The 24,807-nt window shown below is 58.3% G+C and overlaps 1 protein-coding gene across 1 annotated transcript in view; it reads right to left on the bottom strand.

Annotated features, from left to right (window-relative positions):
- Nucleotides 1–24,807, bottom strand: part of CNTN4 (contactin 4) — a 402,127-nt gene that overhangs the window by 4,037 nt on the left and 373,283 nt on the right. The window contains exons 14-22 of the mRNA XM_081106270.1: nucleotides 12,419–12,594; nucleotides 11,534–11,654; nucleotides 7,993–8,151; nucleotides 5,195–5,344; nucleotides 3,662–3,732; nucleotides 2,816–3,050; nucleotides 2,386–2,498; nucleotides 1,228–1,414; nucleotides 470–582 (exon numbers count right to left, since the gene is read on the bottom strand). Of these exons, the coding sequence (XP_080962396.1) occupies nucleotides 470–582; nucleotides 1,228–1,414; nucleotides 2,386–2,498; nucleotides 2,816–3,050; nucleotides 3,662–3,732; nucleotides 5,195–5,344; nucleotides 7,993–8,151; nucleotides 11,534–11,654; nucleotides 12,419–12,594 (1,325 nt within the window). The remainder of the gene's footprint in view (nucleotides 1–469; nucleotides 583–1,227; nucleotides 1,415–2,385; nucleotides 2,499–2,815; nucleotides 3,051–3,661; nucleotides 3,733–5,194; nucleotides 5,345–7,992; nucleotides 8,152–11,533; nucleotides 11,655–12,418; nucleotides 12,595–24,807) is intronic.

The following is a 24,807-nucleotide window of genomic DNA, read 5'->3' as shown; positions in this document are numbered from 1 at the left end:
GAGACGGGGTACATCAGCACCTGGACGGGGTCTCTGAAAGGCCAGGCCACCCCCCTTTCCTCCATGGGACCCCTTTATGAGCTACAGAGAAAAGAGGGGTGTCAGGGGACAGTCACTGTCCCTCCGGAAGTGTCTATAGCTTGCAACCACCCCTCATGTGTCTGGCTCTCCTTCTTGGCCCCTCCTTCCCTGTGAGTGTGAATCTGAGCTGGTGGCTCATCTGATGAGCCAGCGGCAGGGATGACCGGGGACCTGCGTGGAGGCCTGGGGACCCAGCTCCCCGAGAACCCCGCCCTGCCTGGCGCTGCCTGCTCGGCCCGGTTGCCACGGACTCTTTACCAAACTCAGACCAAACCACAAGGGGCAGAGGTTCCTAGAGTCCAGGAGAGCGTGTCAGGGATGTGGTCAGGGACGTGGGCCCCCGGCCCCGCTGCCTCATGGGACAAGACTGTCCCCACTTGCCACCCACCTTGTAGCCTCTCACGTCCGACTCGTTCTCCAGCGCCTTCACCTGGTCCCAGTTCAGGACGATTTTGGAGTCGGATGAATTCCAAACCACATTCCCGGGGGCTTGGCTGGGCGCTAGGAAGAGAGAAAGGTAGACCCGGTCAGACTGCTCAGCCCCAGTGGCTGCTGAGGGTTCAGGAGCGGAGGCATTTAATGGGCTGCTGCACTAACATGTGTCTCCAAGGTCCCTAAAACCGGACGACACACAGCAACACAAATGCAAAAAGATGCAGTTGGGCCCTGGCCGGTGTGGCTCAGTGGCCAGAGCATCAGCCTGGGGACTGCAGGGTCCCGGATTCCCTTCCAGTCAAGAGCACATGCCTGGGTTGCAGGCTCGATCTGCAGTAGGGGGCGTGCAAGAGGCAGCCGATCCATGATTTTCTCTCATCATTGATGTTTCTCTCTCTCTCCCTCTCTGAAATCAATAAAAACTATTTCAAAAATAATAAGGGAGGAGGATAGGAAGGCTATAAAAAAGAAAAAGGAAAAAGATTCAGTGGGTCGCCTAACATTTAGAGCTAAACGCAGTGGCCTTCCCAGCGAGTGGAGAAGCACGCATCTCCCACCCTCCGAATGCTGCTCAGTGTCCGAAGGCGCCCGCAATGCTCAGGGAGTCTGAACCCACGCAGTGACGCAAGGGGCATGCGGACGATTGCGGGAGGCGGGCTGGGGGTGGGCGTGGGTGCCTTTGAGGAATCCCGAGGGCATTTCTGAGCTCACGGGGCTTCCTGGTGGTCACGTTGACGGTGGCGCTGGAGGGGCCGGTCCCGGCCGTATTGTAAGCCTTGACCGCTAAGTGGTACAGCGCGCTGCCTTGCAGGTTGGTGATTTTCGTGGAGGTCTGATTTCCGAAGGTTCGTATTTTCCTAGCATTTTCCTCCTTGTCATCATGCCTCCAGTATTTAACCTGAGGAAATAAAAAAAGGGGGACCTTGGAAATCACCGATGGGGGATACTTTCATGGTCCTCTGGTTATATACAATCAGGTGACAGTTAATTATATTTTATAATTAACCCCTTCATAAGAATATATCTGTTTTATCCGCACCCCAGGATATATTTATTGAGTTAGCAGGGGTGGGGAACGTCCGGCCTGCGGGCCGTATAAGGCCTGTGAAATCATTTAGTCTGGCCCTGCCAAGGCGTTAGCGGTGAGCTAATGAAATGTCTGACCACGCTGAGAGCACGCTAAGTTGTCAGCTGAGAATTCTGTGTGGCCCACGAATGATGTTATAAATGTCCAAATGGCCCGTGGCAGGAAAAAGGTTCCCCATGTCTGAAGAGAGAAGAGGGTGGGGGCGGGGGGAGACGGGGGGACATCAGTGTGGGAGAGAAGCATCCTGCACATGCCCCGCCTGGGCTTTGAACCTGCAACCTTTTGGTGGATGGACGACGCTCCAACCAACCGCGCCTCCGGCCAGGGCCCCGGGCACTGTGTTTGGTAACACAGGTTCCTATGACGGAGGAGCGGGTTTTCTCTAAGGACCCAGCGCTCTGTGCCTGGGGACTCCCCGCGGCAGGACGGGCCCCTTTGCTCCTAAGCTCGCGGTGAGATGGCGAATTGGAACAACCACGTTGGCCCCTTCTCCCTTTTTCTCTCCCTTTGCCTTGAGCCCCAGTGACCCCAGGGACATCGGAAATCCCAGCTCATCTCTCGGAGCATCAGGTAGATGCCCAGGCCTGCGTAGGCCTGAGACACGCCTCGGAGTGCTCCCGGGAGCCGCGGTCTCGTGAGGAGCGTCCTCCCCCCGCCCCCCCCCCCCCATGGATGCTCCGTGAGAAGCCAGGCCTGGGACGAAGGCCTCTGCGTGGGAGTGGGCCTGGGGGCTCGCTGCAAGGGGGTCTCTTTCCCAGACCCGAGCCCCCGTCCCTGCTGACCTCGTAGCCTTGTATCCGTCCCCGGTTCCTCTCCTGGGGGGAGGCCCAGACCACCTCAACGTCCGTGGCGGAGAGGCTCCTGGCGGAGATGCTGGCGGGCGGCCGGGTGGGCTCTGCAAGGAGATGGGAAGAGGTGTCGCCCATCAGCTGCATGGGGACCGGCTTCCAGACACGGCGGATGGGGTGCCAGGAAGCCGTGGCTGCAGAGCCCTTAGTGGACGGGACCCACACCCTCATCCTGGAGCCCAGAGTGACAGAGTGATGGCGAGGAGTGGCGGGGAGGGAAGGTGCTGGACAGCCAGCCCATTTTTCACATTACACTTCCCTCAAGTCAGGACAGGCCTTCACTGAAGGGCAGTGCCCGATGGGTTGCGTGTCCCCCATCAGCCCCCCAGCATTGAGACCGGCCGTCCGGGCCGCACAGCCGTACCTTCCTCTGCCGAGTACACCACTGTGATGGGGCTGAAGGGGCCTTCCCCTTTGTTGTTGTAGACGCCCACCCGGACCTCGAAGGGGGAGAAGGGGCGCACGCTCTCGTTCCTGAACACGTATCTGCAGGCGTCGGCCGAGGCCAGTACGGTCAGCATCCAGATGACGGTGCCGTGGGGCCGGAAGGCCACCACGTAGCCGAAGCCCCGGCCGTTCTGCAGCTCCTCCGGCACCGTCTGTGGGGCAAGGGGGGTGGGGGGGGCGTCAGAAGGAGGCTCCGGCGTCACAGGGATCCCCTCCAGATGCTGAAGTTACCTGCCGCACCCGCCCAGCCCTCCCGCCTGTGTTCTTGCCGCCGGACTGACTGTGGGCTTCGTCAAGGGTCTGAAATCGAGGCCTGCGGTCAGTCCGCCTGAGGAACTCCTGAGGACGGAGCAGGGTCAAAGCGCTCGACAAAAATCTGCCCCGCAGCCCGGCCCCGTGGCTCAGGGGTTGAGCATCGACCTATGAACCAGGTCACGGTTCGATTCCCGGTCAGGGCACAGGCCGGGGTTGTGGGCTCAGTGCCCAGTGTGGGGCGGGCAGGAGGCAGCCGATCAGTGATTCTCTCTCATCATGGATGTTTCTGTCGCTCTCTCCCAAATCAAGAAAAATATATATATTTTAAAAATGTAACGCAACAGCTGATGGGCAAGCGCCTTGTCCCGCCAGCCGGGAGCTACGAGAGGGAGGTTTGCACACAGGGGGCTTTGGCCGTTGAACAGCGGAGGCGCCTTCCAGCGAGGCGTCCGCAGAGGAGAGAATAACCGGCCAGACCACCGCGGGCCCCTCCGTGCGGGGCACTCACCTCCCAGGTGATCACCAGCTCCGACTTGCTGCCTCCACCGCCACTGACGTTGGCCGGGGTGACTTCGGGGACTGTGCAGGGGACAAGACACAGGTCACGTCAGGGGGCAAAGGGCAAATCCCGGCCAACAAGCACTCGGGGCCCCGCCTGTCTCCTGAGGTCAGAGGCCCTGTGCCCAGGGGCCCAAGCAGCACCCCGAGGAAGCGAGACGCACAAGGAAGCTGCTGCCTGTCCCCTGCCTCCCATCAGGTGCAGGCGTGTGGGGAAGGCCTGAGGGCTGGTTCAAGGCGCGGGAGGCGTTTATTAACCTTGGGGAGGCACACACGGTGCGGGGGGCGGGGGGGGGGATGGAGGGTGCATCCGGGGGTCTGCAGAGGGCTGCTGGGGCAGGCCGGGCGGGCGGGCTCTCGAGGAGGGTGGGCGTGGGCCGGGGTGGAGGGAAGAGTGGGCAGAGGCGCCCCGGCTCCCGTGCTTCGCCTCTTGGAGCCCCGTTTTCTCTGTGAAAGAGGGGGATGATGCGAGCCTCCTCGGGATGGGGGGAGGCTGGCTGCAGTCACACCGAGGGGAGGCACGGATTGGCTGTTGTCCTCGGACAAACGAGAGATGCGGACAGGGTGTGGGGGTGTCTGGCTGGGGTGTAGCTGGCGACTGAGACTTGTTTATAGCCGAAGACACCCATCGAATGGACTTTGTCCAAGTGTGGGGTCCGAGTTCCCCTCTGTTTGTCCCTGCAATCCCTTCCACAAGCCGGGGGGGTGGGGCTCATCTCAGCGGGGACCCCCACAGACCAGGCCCTGTGTGTGAGGGAAGTTAAGGTACAAGTGACCCAGACGAGTACACGTCCCTCCCTCCCTGTGGTCACGGAAGCTGCAGACATGAGGTGTGTGTGTGGGGGGGGGGGGGGCAGGCGAAACTGCCGACTGGGCCCTGGGAATCAGCGGGTGCCCCGGCCCCAGCTCCTGGGGTGGCTTAAGCCCTAAGGAAATGGGACTGGGCTTCTGTGAACAACTCCCTCTTCGCCACTGGTGATGTCTGAGTTGATTCATTTGCAGCGTGGGATGCAGCCGATCAGTGATTCTCTCTCATCGTTGATGTCTCTCTCCCTTCTCTCTCTCTCTCTCTCTCTCTCTCTCTCTCTCTCTCTCTCTCTCTCTCTCTCTCTCTCCTCTCTCTCTCTCTCTCCTCCCCTTCCTCTGAAGTCAATAAAGATATATTAAGAAAAAGAAGACAGCGCCTGGCAGGGGGTGTTGGTGACAGAGGGGCTGATGAGGAAGAGCTGGCGTCAGGGGCTCAGCACAGCGTCCCGCACGGGGACCGGGTGAGGGGACCGAGCTCCTGGTGGAAGCCCGCTGACCATCCTGACCGTGGGGGAGGGGGAGGAGGGACCGAGCTCCTGGTGGAAGCCCGCTGCGGGCAGCTGGGCGTCAGGGCTGCTGGCTGAGGTCTGACCGTGGGGGAGGGTGCGCTCAGAGGGTCCGAGGGCTGGTGTGGGGAGGCCGAGCCCTGAGGGGCCACCGTGTCGGGGCTACTCACGGGCCTCCTCCGTCCTCCGCTTCTCCGAGGGCGGGCTGGGCTCCCCGATCCCGATCGCATTGGCTGCCACCGTGCGGAACTCGTACTCCACCCACGGGTTCAGACCCACCACGGTCGCCGTGAACGTCCTCCCGTCGATGATGTCGGGGACTGAAAGACAGCAGGGGCACCCATGCTGGGCAGGCGGCACCCCCCTTCCTCCCTGCAGAACGGTGCTCAGGCTGTGGGGGTCTGAGGGCGCTGTGGGGGTCTGAGGGCGCTGTGGGGGTCTGAGGGCGCTGTGGGGGGGTCTGAGGGCGCTGTGGGGGTCTGAGGGCGCTGTGGGGGTCTGAGGGCGCTGTGGGGGGGTCTGAGGGCGCTGTGGGGGTCTGAGTGCGCTGTGGGGGGTCTGAGGGCGCTGTGGGGGTCTGAGGGCGCTGTGGGGATCTGAGGGCGCTGTGGGGATCTGAGGGCGCTGTGGGGGTCTGAGTGCGCTGTGGGGGGTCTGAGGGCGCTGTGGGGGTCTGAGGGCGCTGTGGGGATCTGAGGGCGCTGTGGGGGGTCTGAGGGCGCTGTGGGGGGTCTAGGGCGCTGTGGGGGGTCTGAGGGCGCTGTGGGGGGTCTAGGGCGCTGTGGGGGGTCTGAGGGCGCTGTGGGGGGTCTAGGGCGCTGTGGGGGGTCTGAGGGCGCTGTGGGGGTCTGAGGGCGCTGTGGGGGGTCTGAGGGCGCTGTGGGGGTCTGAGGGCGCTGTGGGGGTCTGAGGGCGCTGTGGGGATCTGAGGGCGCTGTGGGGGGGTCTGAGGGCGCTGTGGGGGTCTGAGGGCGCTGTGGGGGTCTGAGGGCGCTGTGGGGGGTCTGAGGGCGCTGTGGGGGTCTGAGGGCGCTGTGGGGGTCTGAGGGCGCTGTGGGGATCTGAGGGCGCTGTGGGGGTCTGAGGGCGCTGTGGGGGGGTCTGAGGGCGCTGTGGGGGTCTGAGGGCGCTGTGGGGGTCTGAGGGCGCTGTGGGGGTCTGAGGGCGCTGTGGGGGTCTGAGGGCGCTGTGGGGGGTCTGAGGGCGCTGTGGGGGTCTGAGGGCGCTGTGGGGGTCTGAGGGCGCTGTGGGGGTCTGAGGGCGCTGTGGGGATCTGAGGGCGCTGTGGGGGGGTCTGAGGGCGCTGTGGGGGGTCTGAGGGCGCTGTGGGGGTCTGAGGGCGCTGTGGGGATCTGAGGGCGCTGTGGGGGTCTGAGGGCGCTGTGGGGGGTCTGAGGACGCTGTGGGGGGGTCTGAGGGCGCTGTGGGGGGGTCTGAGGGCGCTGTGGGGGGTCTGAGGGCGCTGTGGGGGTCTGAGGGCGCTGTGGGGGGTCTGAGGGCGCTGTGGGGGGGTCTGAGGGCGCTGTGGGGGGGTCTGAGGGCGCTGTGGGGGGTCTGAGGGCGCTGTGGGGGGTCTGAGGGCGCTGTGGGGGTCTGAGGGCGCTGTGGGGATCTGAGGGCGCTGTGGGGGTCTGAGGGCGCTGTGGGGGGTCTGAGGGCGCTGTGGGGATCTGAGGGCGCTGTGGGGGTCTGAGGGCGCTGTGGGGGGTCTGAGGGCGCTGTGGGGGGTCTGAGGGCGCTGTGGGGGTCTGAGGGCGCTGTGGGGCTCTGAGGGCGCTGTGGGGGGTCTGAGGGCGCTGTGGGGGGTCTGAGGGCGCTGTGGGGGGTCTAGGGCGCTGTGGGGGTCTGAGGGCGCTGTGGGGGGTCTGAGGTATTGGTTTCCTCACCAAAAAATAAGGCTAATAACAAGATCTATCCCAGCATACTGAGAAAACCCATGAGGAACAACTAGCAGAGCATGTGGCCCGTAGTAAATGCTCAACAAATCCTCGCTGTGTTGTATAAACACCCTCAGCACCCCCTCCCCCCTCCCGCCTCCTCTCTTCATCATATCTGTGCAGCACTTCCTATTGGTAACCAAGTTTCACAACCATCTCTTTTGCCTCGTAAACAGCTCCTGCCACGCCCACTGAGCAGAGAGGACAGGCGTGCAGAGGGCTGCTGGCCAGCGGCCAGGGCCGGAACTCCGCGCCTAACGCCAGCCAGCTCCCATCTCCCTTCCCGAACCGCCTGGGGCTCGGGCCAGGGATGCGCTGCACACAGACACCCTTAGCAGCTGGATCAGTGAAGTGGAAAGAAGAGGTGGTGGGAAGCACGCTGATTCCTCGGAACTGCAGGACCCTGGGCGCATGGCTCCACATTCCTCCTTCCAACACCCAGGCCTCGCAGCCAGCCCTCGGGCGAGGGAGCGGGTGTTGCTGGCCGTAACTGCTGGCCTGTCCATCCCCCCAAATGAAACCGAAATGAAATAACAACACAGGCCAATTTGGAGGTTCTGACAGGTCAGCGATGGCATGGCCAGCTCAGGTGTTTTTAATGTAACCACACCGCCGGTCCCCGGTTTGATTCCGGGTCAAGGGTCAAGGGTCAAGGGCATGTACCTGGGATGCAGGTTCCATCCCGACCCTGGTCAGGGCTCATGTGAGAGGCAACCAATTGATGTGTCTCTCTCACATCAATGTTTCTCTCTCTCTCTCTCTGTCTTTCCCTCCCTCCCTTCCACTCTCTCTAAAAAGCAATGAAAAAATATCCTCGGGTGAGGATTCAAAAAGAAGAAAGAAACAATATTAAGTAAATGATCGCACAGTTGGCTGACACCAAGGAAACATGGCCACAGTGTGCCATCGCGGCTGTGCCATCGGCAGCTGTGCCATCACGGCTGCGCCATCGCGGCTGTGTCTGCACGCCCTTGGCCTCTGCCGCTGCCGTTCTTTGCCGGTGGGACCCCAGCCCCGGCGCCCGGCGGTACCTGTGCTGACGGCCTGCCAGCCCACGGAGAATGGCGTCCGGGCTTGAACGACGTACAGGGTGACGGGGCTGTGGTTGTCGGGCCCGGGGCTCCAGGACAGCTGGGCGGTGGTGTCTGTGATCTCGTCGATGGTCACGGCCTTGGGGGGCCCTGGGGGACCTGCCAGAGAGGGAGTCCCTCAGAGGTGCCCAGCGTGTCCACCCGTCCGGGAAAGGGATCGCGTGACGGAGCGTGCCCGGCTCCTCCACCGTTTATCCGCCCGCCACAGCCACCCATGCCAGTTCCTCACTGAGCGCCCACCATGCCCCGTTCTCCGGGGCCGAAACTAGAGATGAAGGAGACGTGGCTGCTCCTTCCAGGGCTCACAGTACAACAGGGAAAACTCATGGGGCCGCAGCGTTGCCTGTCCCCGCCCACCCGCCCCTACAGCAAGAGCAAACACACGCCTGTGTGTGCGGCGCCGCTGGAAGGCCCCAGAGCTCGTCTTAGGCTGCGCTTGGCCAGAGCACTGTCAGCTGGGGCTGCAGTCTGTGGCCGGCAGTCCATGGCTGGTGGTGCAGCCTGGGACCCTGCCTGTGCAGCCTCCAGCCCTGCCCCGGCCTGTGCAGCCTCTGGCCCTGTCCCTGCAGCCTGGGGTCCTGTCCCTGCCCTGTCCCTGCAGCCTGGGGCCCTGTCCCTGCAGCCTCCTTCCCTGTCCCTGCCCTGTCCCTACAGCCTCTGGCCCTGTCCCTGTAGCCTGGGGTCCTGTCCCTGCCCTGTCCCTGCAGCCTGGGGTCCTGTCCCTGCAGCCTGGGGTCCTGTCCCTGCAGCCTCCTTCCCTGTCCCTGCCCTGGCCCTACAGCCTCGGGCCCTGTCCTTGTAGCCTGGGGCCCTGTCCCTGCAGCTTCGGATCCTGCCTGTGCAGTGTACTCCCTACCCCCCTCCCTGACGGGCACTGTGTCTGCCCGTGTGCAAATCCCGGACATGGGAGACCAGCCCTCACCGGATAAGGCACGATCGACCACCTCGAGAGAGAAGGTGGAGCGAGGTGACTGGGAGGGACATGTAATGGTGACAGTTGTGCCTGTCACAGGGCATAGGATGCGATGCCCCATGTCTCTTTCCTCCTCCACAGTCACTGACCACCGGCCGGGAGACTAGATTTTCCTCCTCGCCCTCCGCTGAAGGGACTGGGAACCTGGGTGCTGGGGTGACTGATGTTCCACGGGGACATTTCAGCCTGTCCATCAAATGCTGCCTCCACAGAACTGGGGCCACCTTCGTCCCTGGGACCTTATTAACCAGATAAAGTCCAGATGACAATAGGATCTTTTTCTCACCAGCCTTCGCATCCTGGCTTTCCCATCCCACCCCCCCTCAATGAGGCTCCTTCGATGCCTTTACAATCAGAGCCCCAGAGGCAGACAAGTGTCCCCCAAAGCCCTTGGTGCACAGAACCGACAGGAGGGACCTGAGCCCGCAGCTGGCGGCTAAGAAGGAAGCGCAGGGTGGGGAGACCTTGGCCGCTGGAGATAAGCCGGGACCTTCAGGGCTCTTTGAGTCCCAGCACCCCCTTCCCCCCCCCCCCCCCCATGTAGCTACGGCCTTACATAATGTTGACCAGCTGTGTTGTGGGGAAGTGGGGTCCCTCTTTCAAAACCACTCAATGAGCAAATGCCTGTCCTCTGCACAGAATGTTCCCGTGGTCAGGGCCCGTGACATTTTGCCACAGGCTCCGCGGAGGGGCCGCTGCGTGATGCCCGCGTCCCTGGTCCCTCCCCGGAAGGGCGCCCTTTCCCGCCGCCATCAGTGGCGAGAGAGTAAATCAGGTGATCATAGGGGACCTAGGACCGTGGTCGGCAAACTGCGGCTCGCGAGCCACATGCGGCTTTTTGGCCCCTTGAGTGTGGCTCTTCCACCACAACATACCACGTGCGGGCGCACGTACAGTGCGATTGAGACTTCGTGGCCCAGGCGCAGAAGTCGGTTTTCGGCCCGGGCGAGTCTATTTTGAAGAAGTGCTGTTGATATCTGGCTCTGTTGACTAATGAGTTTGCCGACCACTGACCTAGGATGTCCGAGCCAGACTCACAGCTGGATGGGGTCACATTGGGAACCCCCCGCAGGGCAGGGACGCCCTCGCCCGCCCCGGGGACTCGCAGAGGCACTGCCCAGCCGAGAAGATGGAGCGAGGGGCTGTGGCTTAAACGGGGTGCTAATCGGGTGGCCCCGTGAACTGATTAGACTAGATTTTCTTTTAGGCTGTGTTGGCAAATTTCTCCTGGCACTTAATGTTATTTTCTGTGAAATGAAGTATACAATATCATTTAGGAACTTCAAGTCTCACTGATTTAAATTTTTATTAGTGTAATTTATTGGCGTTTAAACTGCTGATCTGAACATTATCCTAATTAAATAGAGGATAAATTTTCAGCAACTGAATTCTTCGGTCCCCAAGGGGAGAGCAGACCAGCCTGGGTGATTTTAAAGTGGAAATAAACACGTTTCCGTAAGTTCTGCTGTGGGTGGCTCCGCCCCCGTCAAAAGTGTTTTCCCTATCGCCCCTCATCTGTGCCATTACTGAGAGGGTTTTAAAGGCCATTTAAAGGGGAACCAAAGCAGATAGTTAACTTCTCTTGACAGTTCAAGCTGGCAACTCCCTCACATCCCCCTGACGTGCTGCCTGGAGAGAGAGGAGCTTTCTGTGGCTCCAGTAACCCAGTGCTGTGTGCTGAGGCTCACCCGCGGGCACACCCCACAGTCCCCGATCTCATTTTCATGCAGCCACAGGGCTGCTGGCCCAAGAAGCCTCCCCCGGGACCCCCTTGTGGGGTCCAGGTCGAGGAGATGCTGGCGAGACATTAGTTTGATGTTCTGAACGACTCCCCTTTCTGTGGGTTAGAAAACCAGCGGGCACGCTGGTGCGTACACCAGTTCATAAAGATTCTACATTTAATTTAAACGTATTTCTTAAAAGTCCATGCACTGGCTCCCGTACAGAATGGTTTGTGGGGCTTGGCATTGAGCCCATCGGTGTGGCTCAGCCGGGGGCTCACGCCCAGTAGGCTGCGGCCAGGCCGCGAAATGCCCACCAATGTCAGCCCGCACATGAACTCCCAGCTAAATGACGTCCCAGGTGCCAGCGGGTGTGCACGGGACACTGTGCACTTCAGAGGAGGAGGAGGAACCCGGGAAGCTGGGGATCAGGTCACGTCAGCCACGCTTCCAGCCCCGGCCTCAAACACTCACTGGGGTCAGCGCCCATGAAACCTGAAACAGCACAGCTCGAGCCCTCCTTAAGCCACCAGCTTTCCTTCCTCTGAAGGCACCCTAGGTCCCCTCCGCCAGGCCCAGGAGTGATCTTTGATACGAAGCCGCCTCTCCCGACCCTCTCCTGTGGGAAACAGATGAGCAGAACTTATGGAGACTGTTCGCCCTCTAGTCACAGTGTTTCGCTTCTGACTTTCATTCTCAACCGCAGGAGGTTTTAGAAGTCTGTGCAGGAGAAGATGCCACGGAACTATTTTAAGGCCGAAAGCCAGCCCCCCTCCCCCCACAATACCTCTGACGATGAGGTCGGCGGCCGCGGACAGCTGGTCCACACTGGTCTGGACCGTGCAGACGTACTTCCCAGCATGCTTCAGCTGGATGTTCCGGATCATCAAATCCCCAGCTGAATCCTGCTGATAAAGGAGTGGCCACAATTAGTTCTTAATGAGTTCTAAATGTCGTTATCACATGAAGGACGCTGCGGCTAATGGTTTATTTTACCCTGGCTGACGGGAACATGAGTGATGCGAGCCGCAGCCGATTACTATTAAAAACAGGGAGGCGGCCCCGGCAATAAGAACCCCAGCTTGTGCGGAACACGCCTGGAACCAGACTGCAGGGGTCTGGCTTCTCTGGGACTCATTTGCCACCAGGGTTCGAAGCACTTGACTTACAGAAAGTGGGAAGCAGAATACTCTGGTCCATCAACTCCGGCTGGGGAACGGCTCATTGGAAGTGACAATATGCCGCAGATTTGGGGGATCTGTAGTTAATCTCTGCGATATTCATCATGATGGCTTTGAAGGTAATTAAAAGTATACAATTTGGTACTTGATTTCTGTTTTAAAAAGTGCACGGAAGAGCCCAGCTGGCGTGGCTGAGTGGTTGAGCCTCGACCTATGAACCGGGAGATTAGGATTTGATACCCGGTCAGGACACAGGCCTGGGTTGCAGGCTCGATTCCCAGTGCGGGGCGTGCAGGAGGCGGCCGATCCATGATTCTCTCTCATCACTGGTGTTTCTGTCTCTCTCTCCCTCTCCCTTCCTTTCTGAAATCAATATGAACATATTAAGGAAAAAAAAAAAAGACTAACTTTGCGTTTCTTTCCCAGGGAACCGAGCTGCCTGAGTCAGCGCCACGCGGGCGGGCCCTGCGGACAGTGTGGGTCACACTTACCCCCCCGACCCTCTCGAAGTGGTCCCCGTCTCTGTCGAAGTCTATCCGGTGTCCGTTGAATGACCAGGTGAACACAATGTCCAGTGAGTGGTCCTGTCTCACCTGGCAGGTGAGGACGATGCTCTCCCCGACGGTGACGTCCATGCTGGCGGGGGGCACCGTCACCCTCGTGGGGTCTGCAGAGTGAAGACAAGAGAGAGGACACAGGCTGGGGGCTCGTGCAGAAAACTCGCAGGTTCCAGAGCCGCACTTTATTTTTTTCTCACGCTGTGACCCCAAACCTCAGATTCGGGCCAGCTGGTCATTTTTAAAAAATACAATTTTATTAACTTCAAGGAGGACGGAAGAGGGGGAGAGAGAGAGAAACATCAATGATGAGAGAGAATCATGATCAGCTGCCTTCTGCAGGCCCCCCACTGGGGATCAAGCCCGCAACCCAGGCATGTGCCCTGACCAGGAATCAAACCGTGACCCCTTGGTTCATAGGTCGATGCTCAACCACTGAGCCATGCCGGCCGGGCTCATTTTTAATATGAAAAGGTGAAAATATGTGTTATGGGATGAGCCTTCCCTGAACCACAGAACCCAGAGGGGAGCAGGAAGGATGTTCCCAGGACCAGGGGGAGGCCCTGCTCTGAAACTGCCTCTTTGAAAGGTGTCCTGTGCCCCCCCGACCCCTCCCCCCGCACCCCCCGCCCTCAGCAGAAGGCAACATTTCTCCCACTGAGCACACACAGGGAGCGCGTCCTTAATGAGAAGTTTCTGGGGGTGAAACATGGTCAGCATGGGAGATTTAACCAGGAAAGGTAAAAGAAGTGACCACCCCTCCCCCCAAAACAAACAAACAAAAACTAAATCCTGTCCACTCCCTTACTATCTGGCTCAAACCTCTATTTTCATTTTGGTATTAATTTCCCTGTCTGCCTGGTTCTGAGTTCCTCACTAATTTGTTTTGCACGGTCCTGTGCTACACACATACACTCTCCCCGAAACTCCTCTGCCTAATCTAGTAGTAGGTCTGTTTCTTTCTTTGCCTACATTGTCTATAATCTGCTTCATGTGCTATTAGGTTTATGAAGAGGTTCCAAACCTCATTTTGAAACTAGTAGGCGTTTTAGAAAATGTTATTATAGGTATAAAATTATTAATAATGCTGTAATGCATATCACTGACAAAGTGATATATGTGTATTACTTCTTTTTAAAAAATATATTTTCTTTGATTTCAGAGGAAGGGAGAGGGAAAGAGAGAAACATCGGTGATGAGAGAGAATCATGGACCAGCTGCCTCCTGCACGCCCCCAACTGGGGATCGAGCTGCCACCCGGGCACGTTCCCTGACAGGGAGTAGAACCGTGGCCTCCTGGTTCATAGGTTGATGCTCAACCACGGAGCCACGCTGCTCGGCTGGATATTTCTTATTTTTAGTGAGGAAAGGAGTGGAGAGCAAATCACCTTAGAATGATTCTAAGCAGAAGTCTAGGAATCGCTCGCTTTTGACACCACATGTCCTGGATCATTTTTGAATTTAAAAGTTTCCTCACCTATCCATGAACAATTCCTGGCTACAGTTATATGCATCTATGGTTTCCCTGTGGCCGCATGTTGCCTAATTCCACTTGACCTAGCTGAACACCAATTCTGCAATGCGGATTTTCATTCACTGGTGGGTGTACCCACCGAGCGTGCATTGTGCGTCACGGCCCCGACACTATTACGTGCTTTACAAGGATTGTTTCACGTATTCTTAACCAGCAGGCACTGTCATCGTCCCCACTTCACAGATGAGGACACGTGTCTCAGGGGGGTCAAGGCGCCTGGCCTGGGAGTCATCGGGCAAAAGGATCCCAAAGGAATCCCACCCGTGTCTGTGAAGTAAAATCCCACCGCGGACGGTGCATAGGGAAGGCACCGGAGGGCCTTGCTGGCGAAGGGAGTACACCTGGTAGGCAGCCGGCTGTGTCTACGGATACAGAGTAAGGGACGATTTCCCTAAAATACACAAGCAATGGCCTCGAGGGAAGGACGGGGTGCCACAGACTGTGCCTCCGTGGCCACGGCCACATGCAGGTGACAGCCCAGGGCCCGCCTGCAGTTGCCGCCCGGGAAGGACCGAGTCTGGTCAGCAGGTGGCGCTGCCATCAAAGCTGAAGGAGCAGCTTCCCTCCTTTCTGCTCCTGCTCCCACTGGCGGCTGTCTACTGGTTTTCAGGTTCCTCAGCCGGAGGAGCCTGCATCTCGGGAAATGGGCAATAATTCTCAGGCTCTTCTTAAAAAATTCGTTTTTTATTGATTTCAGAGAGATGGAGGGAGCGAGACAGAAACATCAATGATAAGAGAGAACCATGATCCGCTGGCTGCCTCCTGCATGCCCGTACAGGACCTGTGCCCTGACCAGGAATGGAACCGTGACCTCCTGGTTCATGGGTTGACGCCCAACCATTGAGCCACACATTCTAAAGCTGTATTTCTTCATTTGCTTATGGATTTGAGCAGCACATGAAGCTTAAGCAGAGCGTCTTCCTACCTGGTGGACCTTACCTGCCACCCTGCCCCTACCTGATGCATAAAGGATGTATAAAGCTTTTTGCAGAACAAAACCCAGAAACCCCACCCCCTTCCCTCCGGCAGCGTGGGCCGCTCCTAACTCGCGGGTTTGGGGGTGGCCAGTAATTCCAAGTGCACTTTTCTCTCGAAACCCTTCAGGATGGACACGAAGAACAGCCCTGGGCCCTGCCAGCCGCCCCGTGGGTGGGCGTGGCGGGTGAGGCGTGAGCTGGGCGTTGGGAGAGGTTGTTTCTGTGGTATCGCTTGGCCCAGAGCCTGAGCTGCGTACAGCCAATGCGATTCCAAGGAAGGAGGCTGAAACGGGGAGAGTTCTCCATGCGGGTCTTGTGCCTGTTCTTCGCTCTGAGGAGGAGAGTGAAATGGGCAGGCAGCACCCCGTTGCCGGGAAGAACTGCTGGGGCAGCGTGCGGGCCCCGCAGCCTCCGCGCCCTCCCCAGCCATAGGCGCCTGCTCCTGCATTGGGAGTTGCTGATCCAGAGAGAAAGGGAGCTCAGGGGAGGGTCAGGGAAGCAGGAAGAAGCTTAAATTAGTTTATGTGCAGAGAGGTGTTGACGACTTTTCCTGCCTTTGAAGTTGGGCCCAGGGGACAGGAATCTGAAGTCACACCAAATTGTCTGAAGCCTCATCTACTCTGTGCAGAGGCAGATGAGGGAGAGTGGGAACGGGAGCAGAGGAAAGAGAGGGAAATGCAGAGAAACAGCAAGAAAGACTCGGCAGCGGGCAGAGCGTCCGCTCCTCAGACTGGAGGCCAGGAGCCAGGCAGGCAGGCAGCCGGGGAAGAGGGGAGGGAGCAGACAGCCTGTGGAGAACACCTCCTTCCTGGCTTTCAGGGATTAAGACCCAGAGCCGCGGGCAGCTGCGCCTGTGCACTCGGTCACCGGTCACCAGGAAGCCGCAGGGGGCTCCTTCCACCGAAAGGGGCCGGGGTCGGAGCCTGGTCTGTTCCGAGTCCCAGGGCTGTTCCTCCATGACCGGCCTCTGCAGGTGCCGGTCTCCCGCGGCGACTGTGGGAAGCACCGGGTCTCGCCCAGCCTGGGGATCGGCCGCCTTAGGGGGGCATTGCTGGGGCAGAGAGAGAAGTCGCTTTCTGCTCTGGTTGGTTAACTGGAAACAAAAATCAACTACTTCCTCATTCCAGAAGCACGTTCCTTACTTGAATTAAAACAGACGCCTAGGGTGTGTGCGTGTGTGTGCGCTTCTCTGAGTGTGTTGGTGTGCGTGTGTTTCTGTGTGTGTGTCTGTACATGTTTGTGTGCCTGTGTATGTGTGAGCGTGTTTTCCTGAGTGTGTATCCAGATGTCTGTCACTTGGTACATCTTTTTGTTGTTGTTAATCCTCACCCAAGGATATTTTTCCATTGATTTTTAAAGAGAGAGGAAGGGAGGGTGAGAGAGACAAAGAAACATCGATGTGAGAGAGACCCATCAACGGGTTGCCTCCCGCAGGGGCCCTGATGAGCCTGTGACTCTGGTGTCTTAAAACCACCTGGTTCCAGGCTTGACCACGTGGCCCCATCAGGCGCAGAGCCACCGAGACGTGGTGGGACCCCTCTGAGCTGCCGGCCCTCCTGTAACTGGGAAGGGATGGTGTTTGGCAGGCCAGGGCGGCTATGCAGTTCAGACTGAGTTCATGGAATTTAACGTCTTCATCAGCCGTAAGGCGCTACCCCGGCGTGAGACAGGGCTCCTGCTGCTACTCCGGATGCAGGGATCTGCTGGGGAAAACCCAGGAGAAGGGGCTCCTTCCGTGGCTCAGGAGGGGGGCCGTTGGGACGGGAAGAGCTGGTGGTCTTGAGTGAGGCTCCCAGGATGGCTGCTGGCTGCTCAGTGAGAGCCCGCGACCAAGTCATTCCCGCTCCCAGCACCGACGCCGGCGCACGGGGGCTCCTGCTCGACTGCCCAGCGCTTCGGGCCAGCGGCTCGGTCCCCAGACACGTCAGCACCGGCAGCGGCCTGGCTCCTCGCGTCGGAGGACCGTGTGTGCTCAACCCGGAGGAAAGGGTGCCGTGGAAACGACCAGAAGGAGGATGAACCGTGGAACGGATGAGAAAAGTGGCAAGTTCTAGAAGAATCCGAGAACCGGTTAGGAAAGGAGAACGGAGAAGGCGCAGCACCTGTAGGGCTGGGCAAGGAGGGGAGAACTCGCCTGCCTCCTGGTGACGAAGATGCCCACGCCGCCGGGGCTGGAGGAGGTGACGTCGGCTCGGATGCTCAGAGGTCTGTCCCCAGAAGGCAGTGTGGGCGACGTCACGGCTCACGGGTTTCGCTTTATGGCCGTGGCCGCGGGTGAGGCGGCAGGGTCTTTATCCAGGTGGCCAACTGCTGTGTTTATGAAACATACCCCCCCCCTTTTTAAACATAATTTATTGATTTCAGAGAAGAAGGAAGAGGGAAAGAGAAACATCAACGAGAGAGAATCGTGGATCGGCTGCCTCTTGCACACCTCACACTGGGGATCGAGCCCGCAACCCGGGCACGAGCCCTGTCTGGGAATCGAACCATGACCTCCTGGTTCATAGGTCAATGCTCAGCCACTGAGCCACGCCGGCCGGGCAGCCCCTTTTGTGTGGTGGCCACCTGGTAGGTCATTTACATGATGTGGGCAGAGAGAAGAGAATAAGGTTATTTTCTGTAGATGCCTCGTTCCTGTGGACTGGGATGCTCTCTCCAGGCTCACGGTGAAACGACGGGGACACCCTGAGGCCTGTCACCGTCATCGAGCACTGGCACTGTCGCCACCGCCAGAGGTCGCCTGTATTCTGTGTCACCAGGTGCCAGGACCCGGGCCCCACACCTGCCTGTGTTCCCTTCCTAAACATAGCCCTGTCTTGCTTGTCCATGCACACGGCGTCCCCAGCACACGCGCACAGGCTACCAGTGGGTAACGCACTGCATTTTCACTCCCTTTCAGGGTTAACTGATTTGAACTAATGCGTGAAGCCAGACTAAGCTTTGCACCAGGAGAATTTGCTGATGGGGATCCATGACAGACAGAGTTTACGGAACAGAGCTGGCAGCAGCCAGTGACGAGGGCGCACAGACACCGAACGGGATGGAGCTTGACGTTTGCGATGCCACTGCTTCCCGTGGCCAGCAGAGCCTGGACCAGACAGCCGTCCATTTGGAAACGGGTGTCGACCAAAAAAAATTACTCATTTCTGTAGAGTCTTTTAAGTTTTGAAGACGAACGGTATGCTAGTCAACCCCGACTTTATAATCATTTGTGCCCGGATCTTTCCAAGAAAAGCAGCTTCCCCCAAACGTGCCGGGGTTAGGGAGCCAGCGACATTTAATGCAAGAAAAACGTGTGTACAAGTCTCCAAAGAAATACTGGAGCCCTCACTGGTTGGCTCAGCGGATAGAGCGTCAGCCTGTGGACTGACGGGTCCTGGGTTCGATTCTGGTCAAGGGCACATGCCCAGTAGGGGGCGTGCAGGAGGCAGCCGATAGATGATTCTCACTCATCATCGATGTTTCTCTCTCTCCCTTCCTCTCTGAAATCAATAAAATTTATATTTAAAAAAACAACACTGGGGGCCTATAAGCAATGACGACACCTGCCTCGCTTCGAGAGGACGCCGAGAGGAGAGGAGAGGGACGGCTCCCGCAATGAGGCCCGATGCTCAGGCCGCTGCCGGTGAAAGGACCCCTGGGAAATTCAGGGCACAGACTCCCCTTCGCCAACACCGGGACAGACCCCCAGCGAAGCAGCGCGGCGTTCCCTCGCTCACTAGCCGGGCAACGGGCCCATCTGAGGACGGCCCCCGAGTGGCTTCCAGGTGAGAGAGTCCGGCTCACGGTGCCCACACCCAGCCTCGATGCTCTCTGTGCCCATCACGGGCGCCGTGACTAATGCCGCGGACAGGACAGTCTGACCTGCGCCGGGAAGATTAACAACCGGGGAATCGCCACGCGGGCTCCTGATCGTTTGCTATGCTGATGTCTACAGCTACCTTAATGGATTATTTGAGCGGTTTATGGGGCATGGCCAAAAATACACTTTATTGAGGGACATGATGATCTGAGCCGAGCTGAGCTGAGCGCAGTGAGGTCTCTGACTGTGAAATATGAAATCTTTTGAAAACCTGTTTTCACCTCTTGCCTTCTCTTTCATATAATTCCCCGGAGGCCCGGCATCACACAAGGACGAAGAGTAACTCTCAGGAACTTCGGAGAGAATCCCCACGGATGCTGGGAGATTGCTCACCTCACAGGGTCACGCCAAGGCGCGTGGGGGTGGGAGAGGGGGGTGGGTACCACCCTTCGAAGGGCCATCCGTCCTTCAGCAGGGGGCAGGAGAATTTTCCAGGAATTCCTAATCTGGCTTCCAGTACAGGGTGTGAGTACAGGATGCTAAGCACAGACGTAGCACCCGCACCGTGTCACGCACCAGGGTCACCACACGCAGGCCCTGCTTCCTTTACAGGCGCAGGGAAGGGGCCCTGCCTATAGGACGGATAGCCGAGCGCAGTGGCGAGCGGGGCCTGAATAAATCCGATAAATTACACAGGTCTCGATGCTGCCGGGCCTGCCCTGCCTGTGCTAGTGGACTATCTGGCTGGCCACAAATAATTTACATTTGGGGATGATTTTATAGGAATAGAGTCATAAAAAAGCCACAAAAGTAATCACGGGGATTATGGATGAGACACCGTGCGAGCTTCCTCCCATAAATCATCTCATTTCCTCCTCAGGCCCAACCCATTAGGCTCGGGGAAGTCCAAAGCCCTCCGCACAGCAGCACGGGGTGTTCTTGATCGGGGCGTGAGCCCATGAGGAAGACAGTGGTGGGAGGCTCCCACTGAGGAGGGTGCTGGGAAGCAACTGATGGTGGGCGGACAGGCCTGCAGCCTACGCTGCGACGGGGAACTACAGGCAGCAGACTGGCCCCCTGTCCAGAACTCCCCCTCCACCCCCCTCCCCGGGGCCGGAACTGTGGTGCCAGGTAGCACTGAAAGTCCTGGATGGATCACGGGACCAATGTTTCTTAGCATCACTTAATCCCCAGACTGTTGCTCGTTCTTGCCCTTCCTTCCTTCCTTCCTTCCTTCCTCCCTCCCTCCCTCCCTCCCTCCCTCCCTCTCTCCCTTTCTTCCTTCCTTCCTCCCTCCCTCCCTCCCTCCCTCCCTCCGTCTCCCTTTCTTCCTTCCTTCCTCCCTTCCTTCCTTCCTTCCTTCCTTCCTTCCTTCCTTCCTTCCTTCCTCCCTCCCTCCCTCCCTCCCTCCCTCCCTTTCTTCCTTCCTTTTTAATATGATTTTTGAGGGAGAGGGAGAGATGGAAACATCCATGAGAGAGAAACATCGATCTGCTGCCTCCTGCACGCCCCCTACTGGGCGGCCTGGCGTGCCAACAACCCAGGCTCATCTCTGCAGCCCCAGTCTGTCCACAGGGCCCGCCGGTTCACTCGGGTTGGGGTGAAGAATTACAGGGCAGCCTAGCGACGTGCCCTCCCTGCCCCTTCTGGCGCAGGGCCCCGCCTATTTCACGGCCGCCTCTGTGCACGGCAACACCTGGCGGATTCTTACCCCCTCGGAATTCTCTCCTCCGGGCAGCACGCAAGCATCCGTCGCACTGACCTCGCCCACTGCTCTGCATCCTGGTTTTCAAGTCCAGGCAGCTCGGCCTCCCTGTGCTTTGAATTAAACCAGGTGACCTGACAAGGGACAGCGTCCTCTGGGTCAGACGCTGCAGGTCACCGCGGCTGGGCCCGGGCCCCTTTCGGAGGCTGTTGATTCAGAGCAGCTGACACCCATCTTCCCGGCACGGACGAGTCCGCTGGCGGCACAGAAATGATGGCCGTCTCTCTGCGAAGGTTAATCAGATACCTGGGAGCTCGGCGCCGCCCCTCGATAAAGCACAAGTCGCTCCGAGATCAATCGCAGACCCAGCTGCCCACGCCGTGTCCCCGGACCAGGGGACCGCTCCCCAGCCAGATGCTGTGCGGGCAGGGACTGTCTCGCCCGCTGAGAGCACTGATTTGTGGCTTTTATAATCCATGCACAGGGGTAAACAACATAAATATAAGAAGCGGATATAAAGTCATGATTTACTTGTTCTGAGAATGAGCCACTAATCTCTCAGGCCTTGGCTGCTCGGAAAACACGGCCGGGCTGTAGGTAGGTTTTTAGGGGCCGGAGCAAGATGCAAAGGGAGGCGCTCTGAGAGCCGCTGGATCACTGCTGGGGAAGGGGGGGAGCAGGGGGAGGTGTGGAAGCGCAGTGATATTGACTCTCATTGACAGATAACTGCTGCCCAGCCAGTGTAGCTCAGTGGTTGAGCATCAACCCATGAGCCAGGAGGTCACGGTTTGATTCCTGGTCAGGGCACACTCCCGGGTTGTGGGCTCCATCCCCAGTGTGGGGCCTGCAGGAGGCCGCCGGTCAATGGTTCTCTCTCACCCAACAGGTCTGTGGGCTCCAGTCAGATGAGCTCCAAGAGCCCCCAGTTTGTAACCTGTGGTCACAGCGGACGTCAAAATGCTGCTGGTGTCTCTCGACACCCCTCTTCCCTCAGCTCCCCTCGCTTCCTGCTCCTCAACCGAGGAATCTGGAGGCAACTGCAGACCTCGGGCTCCGCCACTTCCTCCTGGGGGTGGGGGCGGGGGCGGGAGCGTGGACCTGGGTATGAACCCACTCGTCCTGCAGGGAGACACCCGGGACCCTGGAGCACGTCCACCCGAGGTGAGATCCACCTCCGGAGCCCCTCTGCCGTGTCCCCCCATCTCTGTCACCTGCTGCCTCCCGCACAAGCCGATGTGGGGGGCTGTCGGCCCAACAACCCTGACTTACTCTCAAGGGTTTAAAGCTCAGGCATGAGCAGAGGTATCGGCGACGGAACTTCCTCAGATTCCACCATGAGACTAAAGAGAGGGGCCCTTCACTGGACTGTTTTAGACTGTGCCCCTTGCAATTAGCGGGATAACCTTTTCAGCCCACACTGAGCTGCTGGTTATGGATCACTTCACGCTGGGAGGGAAAAACAGATGCCGGGAATGAGAACATGAAGCGGAGGCCACAGAATCCTGCCCAGGGGCACGCTCCTGCCGGGGGCAGAGACGCACAAGGTGGACATACGTTTCTCAAACCGCAAAACTGCGGACCGATAGCGTTTCAGTGTCCACAGGGTCAGCATCATTCGCACAGGCCCTGGGTCGGCCCTGAGGATGCGGGCAGGCGCTCAGACCACACCCCCGCCTGCTGCCCACGCACTGTCCCCAGGCCCACGTCCCACGGCAACTGATGTCACGCCAACGACAGGATCACTGGCCTCATCTTGTGCGTGGCCTAATTATTGGAAACTTTTTCCTTTTTTAAAACCCTCACCTGGGGATTTAAAAAAAAATTGATTTAGAGCGAGAAGAAGGGAGAGGGGGAGGGAACGAGGGAGAGGGAGAGGAAGAGAGAGAGAGAAAAAAAGTGAGAGTGAAACAGCATGAGCCTCTCATACTTGCCCTGACCAGGAATTGGACCTGCAACCTAGGTATGTGCCCTGACCGGGAATCGAACCTGCAACCTTCTGGTGTACAGGATGACACGCCAACCAACCAAGCCCTCCGGCCGGGGCGAAACTTTTTCCTCTGATCGACAAAAATAATACCCTCTGCTCCAATACTTCTGCCACATGTAGGCGTTTCCCAGGGGCTTGCTAAACATGACGATTCCTGGCCCTCGTGTACAAAAGACGCCCAGACAACTGTGATGCCTGTGGCCCAGGGCCCACGGCGTCGCGAGGGTGGGAAACGGACACGTCATCTGTGTCTCTGACTATTCCCTCACATTTGGGTGGCATCGGGGAGTCCCCGGGGCCCCTATACTGGTCTCTGTCATCCATTTCCATGGTCTCACCCATGAAGAAGTGTCTGTGCAAACAGCAAGGTGACCAGATGTCTCACTGAGACGGAGGGCAAAGCCGATGGAGACAGACACCTGTGACATCGGGAGAGGCCTGGGCATGGCTGAGGAAAGTCTACAGAGCATAAGGCCCTTCGATTGGACAATGGATCCCACTCTTCCAGACAGGATGCAAGCTTTGCCTACATGTAAGCAGTTCTACGACTGTAGAGAGAGCGGGGTTAATACGAGGAGGGGTGACATGTTTTCCAGTTTGGGAAATCTTGGAGCTGCTGGACCTAATCGTCACCTGGCCACGGCTCCGGACTTTCCCACACCGACTGTGGGAGTGCTGGAGGCATGTCAGAAGCTACGTCAAAGGCCACATCAAAGGCCACGGTGCTTACATGTCCTCTCCCACCTCCAGTCATCCACCTTGAGCTCCTCAAATGGCTGCATAAGAGAGACAACCATCCGCCCTGGCCAGTTTGGCTCAGTGGATAGAGCATCCGCCTGTGGACGGGAGGATCTCAGGTTCGATTCCACTCAAGGGCACGTACCTTGGTTGCAAGCTCCATCCCTGGCCAGCCTGGGTGCGGGAGGCAACCCATCGATGCATCTCTCTCACATCGATGTTTCTCTGTCTCTCCACCTCCCTCCCACTCTCTCTAAAAAAAAAATCAATGGAAAATGTCCTCGGGTGAGGATTAACAACAGCAGCAAAAAGACCACCGTTCTCACCTTTCAGAAATGGACCTTGCTGGAGTCCATCAGAGAGCGATGATGGAGATGCCAATTAACTCGCTCTCATCTTGCTCAGATTCTGTATGTAACCTAAAGGCCCTCGGTCTTTTGGGCGGTTTGCTCAGATTTGATTGACTTTGACAACCAGAGAAATTGAATCATGGCGTGGAGGGGCCACCCCGCCTGCGTCGGGCACAGAGAACAGGTATCAGGAAAGGAAGGGGACAGTCACTCATGAATTACTCTCACATGTGTCTTCCCTGGCTCAGGGTTTGTGAGAGACCAAACTACTCTTTTTAAAAATGTTTTAATTGATTTTTAGATAGAGAGGAAAGGAGGGAGGGAGGGAGGGAGAGAGAGAGAGAGAGAGAGAGAGAGAGAGAGAGAGAGAGAGAAACATCAACGATAAGAGAGAATCATTAAACGGCTGCCTCCTACACGCCCCCTAGTGGGGATCGAGCCTGCAACCCTGGCATATGTATGCCCTGACCTGGAATCGAACCTGTGACCTCTTGGTTCATAGGTCTAGGCTCAACCACTGAGCCACACTGTTCTTTACAGAGTTGGGACCAAGTGTTGGCTTCCCTGGGGATCACCTTGAAAATGCAGAAGGACGGATGGATGAATCTCACACACACACACACACACACACACACACACACCCCTCTGCTCCTCAGAGGGCATGTGCCCATACACCCGTCCGTATGGCCCAGCGGCGCTCTCAAACCACAGGAAGCTCAGGTATTGAGGCACAGAGGATGAAAGGGCTTAATTTTCCTTCCTTTTGTCAATTGATCACACAATTAGCCATTTAAAACCCACCTTAGCTTTGGAATTGACAAAAACAAAAAACAAAACAAAACAAAACACACCCTAGTTGGAAACAAACTGTATTGATCTTCAAGCCTTTTATGGACGGAGAAGCTCAACACGGACCACCTCCCCCTTCAGGAGGGGCGTGGCTCCCAGATGACAGACGGGACCGGGAAAGACGCGCGTGAGGAAGCGGCGGGCTTTCAGTGACGTGTTTGGGAAATATATAACCTTAAAAATGCCGGGGACGGGCTCAGAGGGGGTGGCAGAGGCAGGTCCGGGATCTGTGCTCTTTAATATCACCGTCCTCTCCAGAGGGCTCATCACATCGACAGCCACGTCGTCCTGGCTGTGAAACAGCGGAAACCAGGCGATGAGTTCGGCCTGTGCCGCCCTGAGTGGGGAACGCGGGCCCCCGGGCCAGGCAGGTGGGTATGT

Source organism: Myotis nattereri (genome assembly GCF_964212035.1).
Source record: "Myotis nattereri genome assembly, chromosome: 14".
In the NCBI taxonomy this organism is placed as follows: Eukaryota; Metazoa; Chordata; class Mammalia; order Chiroptera; family Vespertilionidae; genus Myotis; species Myotis nattereri.
This window is presented reverse-complemented; position numbering and strand designations above follow the sequence as displayed.